This window comes from Centropristis striata, chromosome 9 (assembly GCF_030273125.1).
Source record: "Centropristis striata isolate RG_2023a ecotype Rhode Island chromosome 9, C.striata_1.0, whole genome shotgun sequence".
NCBI classification, from domain to species: Eukaryota; Metazoa; Chordata; class Actinopteri; order Perciformes; family Serranidae; genus Centropristis; species Centropristis striata.
Window position 1 is genome coordinate 3,956,543 of NC_081525.1, and position 14,888 is coordinate 3,971,430.

Genomic DNA, 14,888 nt, shown 5'->3' on the forward strand with positions numbered 1-14,888 from the left:
AAGGTGAAGCAGCCGAGCGGTGAAGTACCAACGTCAGCTGGATAACCACCGTCACACAAGAGAAAGAGTTAAAACAAGATGGAGGAACTGTTCAGTAAAGCGGTGCAGGTGACGGTGAGGTGCAGAGACTGTGAGGAGAGGTAAGAAATATACTTCTGAGCCTGGCTAATGTGTTTAAACTAGCAGTAGTTTACGGTTAGAGTTAACGTTGGTGTTAGCTTAAATGCTACCCTGTAGCTTAGCTAACGTTACATTAAAACAGGTTATAACCAGCCTTGTGTCATTTAGCTAAAAGTAAACTATACCCCCCAAAATTATCTTTTTATTTGTATTGTTTAACCCTGGGGTTTCACTATCTTTTTTATTTTTATTTTTTTATTGAAAGTCAGGTATTACAAACAGTAAAAACACAGAACATTAATACAAAACAAAAACAATGCCAGGGGGTCACAGTATACAAAATAATGATGAATTGGTTCATAAGTATGTTATAAAGAGTGTATAGCTCAGTGGTTTTGATGGCTTTTCTGTTTGTTGAAGGATTGTTGTTATGTTCTGTGTGTTTGAGCTCCTTCTCAAAAATTAAAAAAGATGGTTTGTGATTAGAGAATTTTGATTTGTGTATATGGTGTTTTGCAAGTAGAACAATCAGGTTGATAATGAAAAATTGATCTTTGTTGTTTTCTAGGATAGGAGAGGAACCCAAACAGTACATTTATATATGTAAGAGAGACATCAGATAAAATATTCTGGGAAATGAATGTATAGACGTCTTGCCAGAAAACAGATAGGGTTTTCTATTTATCACGAAGCTGGTTCTCTTTTAACCTGGCTAGATCACCATGGTAACTCCTGCTGCCATGGTAACCAGGAGGCGTATTTACAAAAGTGTTCTTAAGATAAAACTTAAGACAATTCTGCAGAAAAAAAGATGTTCCTAAGAAAGTTCTTAAATGCTATTCACCATTTTTTTTCTTAAGAATTGTCATATGTCTTAGGAACTTCTTAGTTTTCTCACTTAGGAAGTTCTTAGATTTTTAACTTCAGATCACTAGATCATTAATTAAGTAGTATCAAATACAACAACTGCCTCTGTGATTTACTAAGATAATGTTGTAGTGTAATGTAGGAACATGTCACACAGACTGAAAGGACATTTCAGTTATATGTCAACTGACAGAATAAGCTTTATGTGATACATTCACAAAAAAACTCCCAAAATTTGTTAACACATTGTCTAGGGCTAAACTAAATATGAAAGAAATCAAATAAGTGTCATACAAATTTGTTCAAGTAAATACATTTCATGACTTATCTTTTCACTGTAGCTGTTTTCAGACTGCTGAGGGCTTCTCTTAAATTTGAGAAGAAATCTAAGAACTTTGTTTTCAAGAATCTCATTTGTTCTCAAGTTCTATCTTAGGAAAAAAATTAAGAAGAAAGTTAAGAAAAAAAACTAAAACTTAAGAGGCATTCTTTTCTTAAGAATGCTTTGTGAATCTGCTGGGACCAGGGGCCAGATTCACAAAGTGCCACTTTTTTCTTAAGTTTGCAAAACCAAGAGCAATCAGCTGTTTATGTGATAAAGTAGTGCCTCATAGCCATCAGCATTGCTCTTCACTGTATAAACGAAGTACCTTTAACTGCTCAATTTACAGGAAAGCAAATATCTGTGTCACTATTGAGCTTCAGTTGACAACAAGTCCAGTACACAAAAGGGTGAGTAGGAATTATTCAGCTAATTGAAACATTTTGAGGCCTTTACCTGTTTCTGTCTCTCCAGTGTGACATGTTTTTAATGACAGGCTCTCGTTCTTGTCCCTGTTTGTATCAGGATCTTCTAGTAAGACTAACAGATGATAAAGACCCATATTTTCTGTTCAACCTTTCAATATCAGAGGAAGATTTCCAAAGGTACGTATTGGGGAATTCTATAAACAACAATTGTGAGTGTTTGAATTTAGGATGATGTGAACAAGCTTTCTTTAACTTTCCCTCATGTTTTCTTTGTTTTTTGTTGTTTGTATAGTTTGAAAGTCCAGCAGGGGCTCCTGATTGACTTTGCATCATTTCCTCAGAAGTTTATTGACCTGCTGAATCTCTGCTATTCAGAACAAGAGTCAGACAATCCAAGGTAATTTCAGCAGTTGTAATATTTCCATTCTAATTCATTTTCTTTAACTTAAGTATTGTGAGATGTACGACTCGAATTCCCCAAAAGTCTGGACGCTGTCTATAAAAATAGAATGCATCAAATTCACAATGGCCCTCATACTGTACTGAGCTGTTTAAACTTCAAGTCTGTGCTCCATATTTAAAATATTCACTGAACTTATCTGAGTATATAACTATGAATACAAAAATATCCTTTTTTTTTTCATAAACTCCCATTGCTGTGTACTTCTGCACCTGCTTCAAATGTCTATTTTGCTCCTATGTGTTCTTTTTTCTAACGGTACACTTTGCTAAAAAAAGGTGACTTTAATAAAAAGGGGGAAAATCATCTTTTTCCGTCCTTTGGTGTCATAAACTCTAGGGAGAATATATATTAGAGCATGATATTTAAATGTAAGATAATATATACGCTTGGATCTGCGCTGGTTTTTACGTTTGATAAGAGCCATGGAGTGCATATTTCTCAAAATAACAAGTTTTCCAGTTTGAGTTTAGCTGCCTCGTCTTACTCTTGTATTCAATGAAATGTATGTCACGAAGGATTTCAAATGATAGCATTCTGGTTTTTCAGGTTTTTGGTTGCAGATAAAAATGCAAATAATGCTCAGATGAATTGATTTGTTCACTCTTTTAAGAGGGGTTGAGACAACATGGCATACATGTGGTTTCTTTTATCTGCTATTCAAGTTTAATCTCTGGGGTGGACACAATATTAAAGATACATAATGTATAACATTATTGCTTTAATTGTGTTTGTCCCCAGGTTTCTCCTGCACCTGTCCAGTCAGTCTCCAGTGTTGGAAGGTCCGGCCATCTTCAGTGTTGTAGAGACGAATGCTTTTAAACACTTGAACCATTTATCTCTACGGCTCGTTCAGAGCTCTGACAAAGAGCTGAAAGGTCATCTGGCCACGTGTCTCAACTCTCTGAAGGTGGGCTCCTTCATCATTCCTCATCATCATCATAATTCTGTCTGGCCTTCACTGGAGTTTCTGAGTGAGGTTTCACCATAGACAGTATATGGGTCAGACTGCCTGTTAGAGCAGATGGCTGCTAACGTTACTGAAAGAGAATAAAGCACACTAGTCTGTCTCCAGTCAGCCTCCACTTGTTTTCCCGGTGCATGTATTTACTAAGCGTTACGGTAAAATAAAAGCAAACACATGTAGCTTCCAAAATAAGAGCATGTGGATGTGTTAGCAGAGTCCACCACAGAGTTTACAGGAAGACTGTCAAACGCCATAAATAAAACATGAAAGAACCCTTATTCTCCTTTACAACAATCATTAAAAAATGCAGTTATTAAGATGGAATAGTGGCATTAGAATGTGCGAGAGGCACCAAATTTAGACTTTTAGGGCAAATAATTGATCCGGGGGAGCATGACCCCGGACCCCCCTACTTTGTTGCTGAAAAAAAATCTACACTGGGTTCTGTACAGTTGTAATTAGTTGCAAGTTACCTCTTTAAATTGTGATGGAATGTGTTACTCCTTTACTCCTCACTTTTACTTTTGACTTTTAACACAAGTCCTTTCATTAAACCTTTCTGTTTTTAACTTTTTTAAACCTTCGTCATTTTGAGCCTCTTCATTGAGAAAGAATGATCGAGTGTAGCGGTGGAGAAGTGGTGTGTGCTCTCCCTATTAGGGGGCTTGTGGAATCATCTTCTCAAAGCATTAATTATGTTTTACTATGAGCCCATCATTTTTTTCTGAAGTTAGTTTCATGACAACATGTCTCCTCAATGTTTCAGGCAGAGAAGCAGGCTCTGGAGACGAAGCTGAAGAAGACTGAAGAGGATCTGAACAGGAAGCTGACTTATACTCAACAGGTGAGCTTTTAAGCCTCTACCTACTCTATTTATATTCATATTCAAGTCTTTCACACATTCTGGGCATTTCAACCTTAAAATCCTATTCAAACTTTTAGAAATATTCATCATTGTTTGAAGTTTTGTCATAATGGAAACTTTAAAACGTTTGGGACTTTCTCACAGTCATTCAACTTTTGCAGATCTTTTTGTACTTTAAGTTTCATGCAATGTTTTCAGAGCTTCTCATATTTTTACACAAGTGTGCATCTGTGTGTGATATGACATAAAATTATATATACAGTGACGGAAGATTTTTGCCTGCGGAAATGATCATATGGATCTTTGTTGTGATTAACAAACAAGCAATACTTAACATACTGTATGTGTTTCTCTTGCAGACTCTATCTGAGAAGACTAAAGAGTTGGACAAACTGCGTTCAGAGTGGACGAGTCACTCCAGCTCCCAGTCCAGCCTTCATTCTCAGGAGTTACAGTCAGAGAGAGAGAAGGCTGCAGAGGTAACACTCTTCATCTTCTTCATCTGCTCCAATCACATTAAAACCCCTCAGGGCTTTTTATCAGACTGTAGTGAAGTAATGCTGGCTTACACCAAAAGATGTCCCAAGTCCCAGAGTAAAAGCTGAAAGTCTCTAGTAAATCTAGGAGTTTTACTGGAGTCACGGCGCTCCGTCATCTCCATGGTTACGTTTAAGGTAGTAATCTGCTCTGTTTCATATCAGTCTTTTATAGTCTTGGGTTTATTTACAACAACTTGTGAGACATGACTGAGCATGGGAATTCACTTCATATAAATCATAATGTTTTCAACTCTCATAGACTGATTTTGATTAATTAATATTACAGATTTATGACTATAACAGCTTGACACAGTGCTGAGATGCATCTCATCCACCATTCTGTGTAAGATGTGGAACATCACTAAGGTGATTCTCAAAAATTCAAGAGCATTGAATACATGTTTTCTTTGACCCTTTATAACGTATACAATCTAAACTCACTGTTAAATATGAATTTATAATCTAATTAAAATTTTCACTTTTTTTTTTTTTAAATAGAAAAACAATGAACATTTTTTATTTTCTTTTCTTTTCTTTGGCAAGCACTTGCCTTACTTATTGTATATAAGTGTGGGGAAACCATGACATTTTTTTCTGGATGCATTACAGTAGTGAATTTGTGAATCAAAAATATGTTTAAAAGCTTCATGAGAATCACCCACTAAGAAGGTTGGCCCATTACAAGCTTATTTTCCCAGCACACAAATACGATTTTTCCCATTTCTTAACAATGAGTGAAGCTCTGGCAAATGTAGTTTTTATTGATTTATTTAAGGAAGCAATCATTTCTTTGGAATATACTATGCAAGCCTATGGATCTAGAGTAACAAGATGGATTGTGTTGAAGTATTTGTAAAATCTGTTAATAGTTTCTGGTGTGTTTCAGTTACAGAGCAGGCTCCAGCAGCAGACGGAGCAGCTCCGTCAGGAGCTGGAGAGTTCTCATCAGAAGAGCAGCCAGCAGCTCCACAGCAGGCTGACGGAGCTGGAAGCTTCCTGCAGAGAACTGACGGAGAAGAAATACAAGAACGAGTCGGTTATCAGAGACTTGAAGATCAAACTAGTGGGTGCAGAAGAGGTAAATAAATGACTGGACCCTCCATGTTGACCAAGCTCTCTCAAAATGATCAAAAGTGCTAAAAAAAAAAATCAAAATCCATATTCAATTTCATTTTCCGATATCGATTCATAAATTCTGAGGTCGATCTTTTTATAAATAAATGTATATTTGAGCGTCTCTGTGAAGCTTTTTTGGCCAACCTTTCTTCCCGTAGATGTTTGATCTTTAACCATGTTAACAGCCGCTAGCTGCCTATTTTATACAGTCTGTGGTGTATAGACAAACAAACAACAACAACAACCACAACCACCATTATTCATTGTGTTATTACATTTGTGGGAACTTATTACAATATTGAAAGTTGAAGATTTTTTCACTTCCCCACAAACGTAATATGTCCCTGCAAAGTTAATAGTTATTACATTTGTGGGAAATCACGTGTTACGTTTGTAGAAGGCTGCAGCTATTACGTTTGTGGGATTATTGCATTAAAAGCTTCAGATTTTTATTCCATTTCGTTCCAATGCTGTGATTTATTTTCTGCTGTTCTGCTGCAGGAGTTCCAGCGGTCTAAGCAGCAGGTTCTCTCTCTGAGGAGGGAGAACAGCACTCTGGACACGGAGGTCCATGATAAAGAGCGTCTGGTGAGCCAGCTGCAGATGAGAGCAGCTGTTCTGGAACAGGAAGTTAAAGACAAGGATCAGCTGATGCGCCGCACTAAAGAGGTGCTGGAAGCCACTCAGCAGCAGAAGGTTAGAGCAACTACAAATATATGACCAGCCAAAACAATCGCACACCTCATCATGAGTTACTCTTATACCGTATACACCAGGGGTCTCAAACTCAAATTACCTGTGGTAATGACCAAAAAAAGACACAAAAATGACAGAAAAACTAAATTACTTAAAAAAAGAAACAAAATGACCAAAAAAAGACACAAAATTACTAAAAAAAGATACAAAACTATTTTTAAAAAGACACAATTACCAAAAAAAGACGCAAAATTACCAAAAAAGACACAAAATTATTTTAAAAAAGACACAAAATTACCAAAAAAGGTCAAAATTACCCCCCAAAAAAAGTAATTAAAGGGACCTTCCACACAACATGGTAAAGTGCCAGTCACATAAAACTCACATTAAACTTTCGTATCAAGGTGGGGGCCACAAAATATCGTCACGAGGGCCACAATTGGCCTGCGGGCCACGAGTTTGAGACCCCTGGTATACACCCTATGATGATGGGCAGACATAATATCACATCAGCCATGGAATTATTTTCCCACACTGTGTAATTAAAGCTGTGATCAGTAGATCAATTGTGTTTCCATGGCAGCCTCAGCTGACCCCCACTGTTGTAAATAAATATATGTTTAAATAAACAGTACTAGGCAAAATTATTAGGCTGGTGTGAAAAAAACTGTAAAATAAGAATAAGAATATTGTAATATTTCTAATAAGAATAAGAAAGAAAATTAGAAATGTTAATAGTTTATTTTTATATATTAGCAAAATGCAAAGTGAGTTGAATTGATTTGGGTCTGGCAATGGGATTTATTGACAGTGAGAAAATTCCAGTATTGTTCATTAAGTAGGTTAATCTTATTCATTGGGTAGGCTTCATTCAGTTAACATATTTGAATCCATATGTTTTTGTTTTCTAGGATTCAGTGGAAGAAAATGCTGAAAGTAAAGAAGTTCAGAATAAAAAGCTTGAGTCCACGGTGAAGTCACTGTCTGAGGAGCTGATAAAGGTTGGTGCCAATCTGCTGTTTATCCCTATTGATATAAATTTGGACAAAATAATAGAAGCACCTGTTTAAGGCTGACCGAATGCTTCAAAGGCCCAACCGTTGCCATGGTGATCAATGTCCAAATTAGTGCAAATCAGCCAGGGAAAAACTCCTCGAAAAACCCTTTAAACAAAGGAAAAGAAGAAGAGACAGAGGAGGATCCACCTCCCAGGATGGACGGACGTCCTATAGATGTGGTTGTGTTCCTGTCTTGGTGTACCTAATAAAGTGATTGTATAACTGCTCCTTCTGTGTCAGTGTGCTCTAGCTGCTTGTCTTTTTCTTTGTATCCAGGCTAACGGTATCATTAAGAAGCTGCAGGGGGAGGTCCGAGGCCTGGTTGGAAAGATCAAAGTAAAGAACACTGTGACTGTGTCACAGGAGAAGGTTCTCCAAGACACAACAGAGAAACTTCAGAGTGTTGAAAAGGATCTACACACAGCTCAGCAGCAGCTCGTCACCAAGGAAGAGCAGGTCTGTCTGCAGAAACACGACAATCTGTGTTCATCCTCAGAATGCTCCTTATACGTCCACATAACGGGTCTGTAGCCTGAACACGCTCATCAATAACTAGATCAAATCCACATTTTGAGAAAGTTATATTCTCATTATGTATGTACACTAAACACAGTGCATCACCACATTTAAATTATGATTAGGGATGGTTTATCATTAGGGTTTTATCGATGCTACTAGTCTTATCAATAGATTTAATCCATATTGGTTTAGTGCTGTAACATTTTCAAAATATTTAAATATTAGATTTAGATAAAGTCACAATATAAATTCCATAAAATCTCTAGCAACCCCGACATAGAGGAGATGCTTGAGTGTGACGATAAATAAATAAATAAGTGGCTAATAAATGGCTTATTTATTTGAAAAGAGAAGTGATGAGTTTATATATATATAGATATAGATATAGATAGGTAGATGAATATTATATGAACATTTCATGATTCTCATGTGAATCCTATCATAACGTGATTCCTGCACTCTGATCTGCACTGGTTTCTACATCTGACTGATAAACGAGGGCCACTGTGTTTGTCTAAACCTAACAAAAGAAACTATTTGTATTCAAACTGAATGAAAATATCATTTGTATATTCCAGGTTTCTAAACTGAAGGAGCAGTTGGAGACGACGGTCCAGAAGCTGAATGAAAGCAGAGAGGTGTTAAAAACAAACGAGAACGGTGAGGAAGCTTGTTTCACTCATTTCACTAAGAAATACACACACTGTACTATTAGAACTAGACATTAAAACTGTTGAAAAGAAGCATGTTACTGTCTGCTGAGGATGATTACTTTATTTACTTTTACTTTACTTTTTACTAATTTGATTATAGTTCAACGTGTATTTAGTGTTGGTAGGAAGTGTACTGTGTATCAAGGTTATAATAGTTTAGATTTTTCATTAGTTTTAGTTTCAATTTCATTGTGAAATTTTGTTTTCAAATTCAGTTTTAATTAGTTTTTAGAGTGAGTTTGCTAGTTTTCGTTTTTATTAGTTTTAGTTTATTTGGAATGGGCTGTGTTGTGCAAGATTCAAAAAGGTCATAATAAATTTTGCCTTTTTTTTCCTTCGGCTTATCCAACATCCAAAGTTTACAGTGTTGCAGCGGCGACATGTTTGCTCAAGCGCACTTCAGATTACCATAATAACTAAACGGTTTGCACTATCTGAAAATTTCCAATGTTTTCTGAAAGCTGAGAAGTTGCTCTTTACAGCAAATATGGTGTCTTTACGGTAAGTTCACTCGTGCCTCTCTCAGCGGCGGAGAAACAGAAACAGTGGATTATGATTGAAAAAAGTTGACAAAGACGAAAACAAAGGACATTTTCACTATAATTAAGTTCGTTTTGTAACCACAGAATACAGTTTCAGTTAGTTATCGTGTTTATTTTTATTCCAGTTAACGAAAATGTTTTTTCAATTCTAGTTTTCGTTATTTCATTGGTTTTCGTTAACTATAATAACCTTGCTGTGTATGTCAAAAGAGCCTGTTGTATTTCTAACCCACAGCTTCTCTGGTGTTCTCTCTTTTACCACAGTTATAAACTGGCTGAACAAGCAGCTGAATGAAAAGGAAGTGTCCAGAAAACCTCAGTCTGCTGAAGCTTTGGACACTCCTTCAGTTCTGTCCTTAACAGGAGGACTGAGGGTAGGAGACATTACACTTTACAGCAAATACAACAACAACAAAAGATGCATAAACATTTCTTTAATAACACCGTTAACATCTGTGTGTATTCAGGCCCAGTTTTACCCTCAGACAGTCAAACCTTATGGGAGTCCTGCTGAGCAGCAGTCAGTAAATCCAGCCGTCACACACACGTGAGTTTCTTCATTCTTTCTTTCTGTACTCTAAACTTGACTTTACTCTACAATACATCCAGTGGAAAGAGGAATCTGTTTTTATTCATGCTTTAGAAGTATAATAAGGGTGACAGGCAGAGAGGCAGACAGGCAAAGCAATATATCGTTTAACAGAAACCGTTATGGATACAGGCCTACTGAAGCCATATTGTTACAATCCACTTTTTGGATATTGTCGGTTTCTCACTATATATTTGAACTGGGTGAAGATTTTAGTCACCTGTCGTCTGGAAGCTCTCAGAGAAACAAGCTGAGCACTTGTTCTGAACCATTGGCAGTTGTGTCCAAACTGCTTTCCTCAGAGTTTTTACTGGTTTGGATCAAGGGCTCAGTTTGTTTTTAACTCCTGGTAAAAACCTAACCTAGCCTAGTCTAGTGGCAGAAAGCAACATATTGCATGTTTAAACCTGATACAGGTTCAGATTTCTGTTTGAACAAATACTTTTATAAGTCACAGGACTGAAAAGTGCATTTTTTTATTCTCACTGTGTTCTTTAACCTCATGTGTTGTGTTCTTGTCCTCAGAGGAGACTCAGCCGGTCTGGACTCAAAGTACTTTGAGAGGAGAGACAACAGTATTCCAATCTACGGTCTGTCTTCTCATCTGTCTTATAAAGGTACAAACAACAAAAAGCCTCCGTCATCAGAGCGCTGCAGAGACTACAACCCTCTCAGTATTCATCCTAAACACTAAATAACAGTTTCATTTGACCAAAGAGAACATCACAAGGCTGCCGTGGCTTAAAATCTGTTTGTGGACACCATGATTATTTCTAAGAAAAAAATCCACTGATTTGAAAGTACTGCTAATTTGGAAGTCTATATGGAAATCAAACAATTAGATTATGTTTTTATGAAGTTGTATTTTTGATTGATGCATCCATGACTTCTTTTCTCTTCAGATTTCCCTCAGAGAACAAAACCCTCCACAACATCAGCTTACTTCTCTGCCTGAAGCTCCTGTGTTACTGTCCCTGATGTGCTGGGAACTTCACTTTTTAAATACCTTTGTATGTGTATGATGAATACCACTATTCATGGACATTATGTATTAAAGTCTTCAAATTAAAATATTCCACTTTTTATAATACATTATATTCAGTCTTGTGTTTCTGTTGTGCTTTTGTTTTCTGTTTTGCAGTTGAAAGTGTTCTGGATTCCCTGGATTGTGACATGTAATTGTCACACATACTTTACAACTTGTATCATTTTACTTTAATACTTTATTTAAAACTTTAATACTTTATTTTTGCATAGGGACAGTGCACGTTAATGAATATCGAAAAACATCTTTGTAAATATGCCGGATTATAGCAAAGCTGCTTGCTTTCATCCGTAGTCCCTTAAAAAAAAATACAAATGTAAAAGACAGCAAGTAAATAGGTAAGATACAAATAGAGGAGACAACACACACACAATACAACACATACCAGACCCATTTAAAGATGGTTTGTGTGTAAATGCAAATTGAATGAATCTATTTTAAGTAAGTCAAGTTTATTTAGATGTGTCAGATCATGAGTTGATAACAATATATAATATTTTCATGGTACATGCCAGACTCCAAATGTTGCTTTTTAGAACACTCTGCTTTTCTGTATGAGCTGATAAAATTCCCACACCTTGGTTATTTCACAGGATCTGTTATTAGTTGTAAGGAGAGACTGTTAGAGAGGCCGACTGGTCACAAACAAACAATCATGCTTGAGCTTTGTCTGTGTGCATCTCCAGCCGGGCCCTCTGGGCTCAGGTTTGGTCAGAAACAATGGAGGAGGCCCCGGACCTTTAACCAGGGGCCAAGTTGGTAAGTAGTAAGCATATTTCTGCACAGTATATCTGTATAACTGCACAAATAATGAATAATGTAAAGTATAAGGACCTCGACAAGAACAGCAGAGAGACAACTTTATCAGGTTCAGCATGAAGCAGATGTACATTTGGATGTTTAGGGCTCACAGGTACGCCACAAGAATGGAAGGAAAATTGTGCCAGCAAGTTCTTCACTTTAATTCTTAAAATGGAGGTTCTCTTTGTTTTGCTGCTATACGTGCTGTTCCTTTTAATATTGCACATTAATGACTGATATGCCAACCTCTTATATGAAAATAACTCATTTTCACTGCTGTCTGTCTATAGATAAATAGATATATGGATGGATGTAGATTGATAGATGGATGGATGGATAGATATATAGATCAGGGGTCTCAAACTGAAATTACCTGGGGGCCCGCTGGAGGCAGCATCAAAATGACCAAAAAAAGACACAAAATTATTTAAAAAAAGACAAAAATACCCCCCAAAAAAGTTGAAATCAAACATCAAATTTAAAACGTTAAATCTAATGTGAAGTTTATTTTTTGTGTTTTTGTGTGGGTTCCCACCTTTAGGAATATTTAAAATATTAAATATGTATATTATAGTAGCATTAAAAATATATTTTGCAGAAGTTCTGTGCAGTCGATGTCTAATAAGCATATGAAAAATACATTATTGTTGTTTATCACTTTTATGCCTGCAAAAAGCTACACAAATCAAAATGTAACAGCATGAAAATTGTTGCCTTCTGCCTCGTACCAGGGCTCAAACCTGAAATAGCTCCACGTCTGAAAATAAACGTCATGATCTATAGAAACAATGGAGGAAGTTTCATGTTTTAGTCATAAAATGCACAATACCTTCTATATATGATCTGATCCGCTCCACTACCACTGATCAATAAAACAGGTAGAGGGAGGGCCAAAGACCAAGGCCCCTCCTCCTTGGCCCTTGTGCTGTCAATCAATATAATAATAGGTTATAATGGTGCCTTGATCATGCTTCTGGAATCATTCTCCTCTTCCTGAAGTCAGCTGATCAGCGTATTGATCTGCCTGTGGTGCAGTTCCACTTTTTACCACATGAGGGCAATAGCCTTTTATTTGCCACTGGTTTAATAAGTGTTCTCTTACTTTGAGTGTTTAAAATAGAGCTATTTTTGCCTTTCTTAGAGACTTTTATGGTTTCTATTGAAAGAAAATAATAAAAAAGAACAAACAATAACAATATTAATCAATAAATAATTAAGAAAGGAGACAATAGCGAGGGGAAAGGGGCTTATAAGAAGATAAATTAGCGGGGGGTTTTTTGTTTTTTTTTTACATTTGATATGATTTGGAATCATAAATGTGATGTGAACATATTAATTTTTTTGTGTGGAAATATTGATATCTGTTATTGAAAGTGAATAGTGTTTTCACACAAAAGGAAGTTACTGACGGGGTGTTTTGTTTTATTTTGTTTTTGACTTGCTCCCCTTAGAACATATTTTTGGGATATATTATGGCAGGTTTCAATGGTTTTGGGAGGGGAAGAGGGACATTAATGTGTACCCCAATAGCGTCTTTGAACGCCTCAAGGTTCACAATCTGAAGCTTGCACAGAGGAAATGCAAATTCCTGCAGCAATCAGTGAAGTTCCTTGATGTTGCTGATGCATGTTGTTAGCGTGATGGCAGTCACAAAAGAGAGAAGCTGCTTGATTTTTTATTGATAAGCCACGTATGTGTGTGTGTGTGTGTATATATATATATATATATATATATATAATCACTAAAGGGGTCTCAAACTCAAAATACCTAGGGGCCGCTGGAGGCTGTTTCAAAATGACCAAAAAAAGACACAAAATTACTAAAAAAAAGACTCAAAATGACAAAAAAAAAGACACAAAATTACAAAAAGAGACACAAAATGACTGAAAAAACACTTAATTATTTAAAAAAGAAACAGAATGACCAAAAAAGACACAAATTTATTTTAAAAAGACACAAAATTACTAAAAAAGACACAAAATTACTAAAAAAAGACACAAATGTATTTAAGAAAGACACAAAATTACTAAAAAAAGACCCATTTATTTTAAAAAGACACAAAATTACTAAAAAGCAAGACAGAATTACCAAAAGAGACACAAAATTATTTAAAAAAGACACAAAATGACACAAAAAGACAAAAAACAAAACAAAAAAAGACACAAAATTACCAAAAAAAGACACACATTTATATAAAATAGACACAAAATAACCAAAAAAAGACACAAAATTACCAAAAAAAATAATTAAAGGGACCTTCCACACAAAACACGGTAAAGTGCCATTCATATAAAACTCACATTAAACTTTCATATCAAGGTGGGGGCCACAAAATATCGTCATGAGGGCCGCGAGTTTGAGACCCCTGCAGTAGTGGGTTATATTTGTATCTGAGTAGAATACTAATAGAGTAAATGTACTGAGTTACATCGTCCCACTGGCTGATGAACGAGGCTACGTGCTCGTGTTGATTCTGCATAGTTGAGCTTGTTTGACCTGAAACACACTCACATTAGATAAGAGACTTACTGATCAGGATACTTCCTCATTGTTGAAAGACTTGAGCTTATCAAGTCAGAGATATATTTTCACATGATACACAGCTTTTATTTGACTTTATTTGACTGATCTATATTTGCAGAAGTTCAAGAAGGACGTTGATGCATTGAGAGCTCATAGAAACACTTCTACATTTATTTTTGGTCTCGTCCACGTAGAACAAGACCCAAAAATAAATGTCAAATCGTTTCTATGACAACATCTGTGGAGTAAACTGTTTGGTTTCGTTGTTTGTTTCTGATCATATCTGCCCCAACTTCATATTTCTCTGGAAAAACATGTTGTTTGGATTCACTGCATGTGACATAAATATTTATGTGTCTATGTCTTTATAATAACTACTTATTATTTTGACTAAATTCTGTATCAATGAATCCCAATTTTTAAACACATTTGCCAAACTTTACAGAACTTACTGTCCATATCAAACACTAGGATACATTTCATCTTTTTGTGAATTTCAAGTCAAGTCAAAGTTTATTTATAGAGCACATTTAAAAACAACCTCAGTTGACCAAAGTGTTGCAAAGTTATTAAAATACAATAAAATCATACACAAATATAGTAATAAATAAAAACAATGAAACTCAATCTAAAAAAAAAAGAGTTAGAGTTTAAAAAAAAGAAAATATAGGAGTAAAAAGTAAGAATGTAATAACAAACAAGCTGTAAAACGTACAAC

The 14,888-nt window shown here is 35.8% G+C and overlaps 1 protein-coding gene across 1 annotated transcript; it reads left to right on the forward strand.

Annotated features, from left to right (window-relative positions):
- sass6 (SAS-6 centriolar assembly protein) lies at nt 1-10,804 on the forward strand. Its single transcript, XM_059341529.1, has 16 exons — nt 1-140; nt 1,659-1,719; nt 1,835-1,914; nt 2,030-2,134; nt 2,939-3,107; nt 3,931-4,008; nt 4,389-4,508; nt 5,455-5,646; nt 6,186-6,380; nt 7,292-7,381; nt 7,715-7,894; nt 8,536-8,617; nt 9,477-9,586; nt 9,680-9,759; nt 10,327-10,418; nt 10,704-10,804. The coding sequence occupies exons 1-16, from the start codon at nt 79-81 to the stop codon at nt 10,754-10,756; spliced, it is 1,749 nt and encodes a 582-aa protein (XP_059197512.1). The 5' UTR covers nt 1-78; the 3' UTR covers nt 10,757-10,804.
- Nucleotides 10,805-14,888: the final 4,084 nt, after the last annotated feature.

Excerpts from the sequence above, each read along its gene's own strand:
- sass6 (XM_059341529.1), top strand. The coding sequence starts at position 79 with ATGGAGGAACTGTTCAGTAAAGCGGTGCAGGTGACGGTGAGGTGCAGA. Across the intron at positions 141-1,658 it reads TGCAGAGACTGTGAGGAGAG|GAAAGCAAATATCTGTGTCA; the intron begins GTAAGAAATATA and ends CTCAATTTACAG. Across the intron at positions 6,381-7,291 it reads AAGCCACTCAGCAGCAGAAG|GATTCAGTGGAAGAAAATGC; the intron begins GTTAGAGCAACT and ends TTTGTTTTCTAG.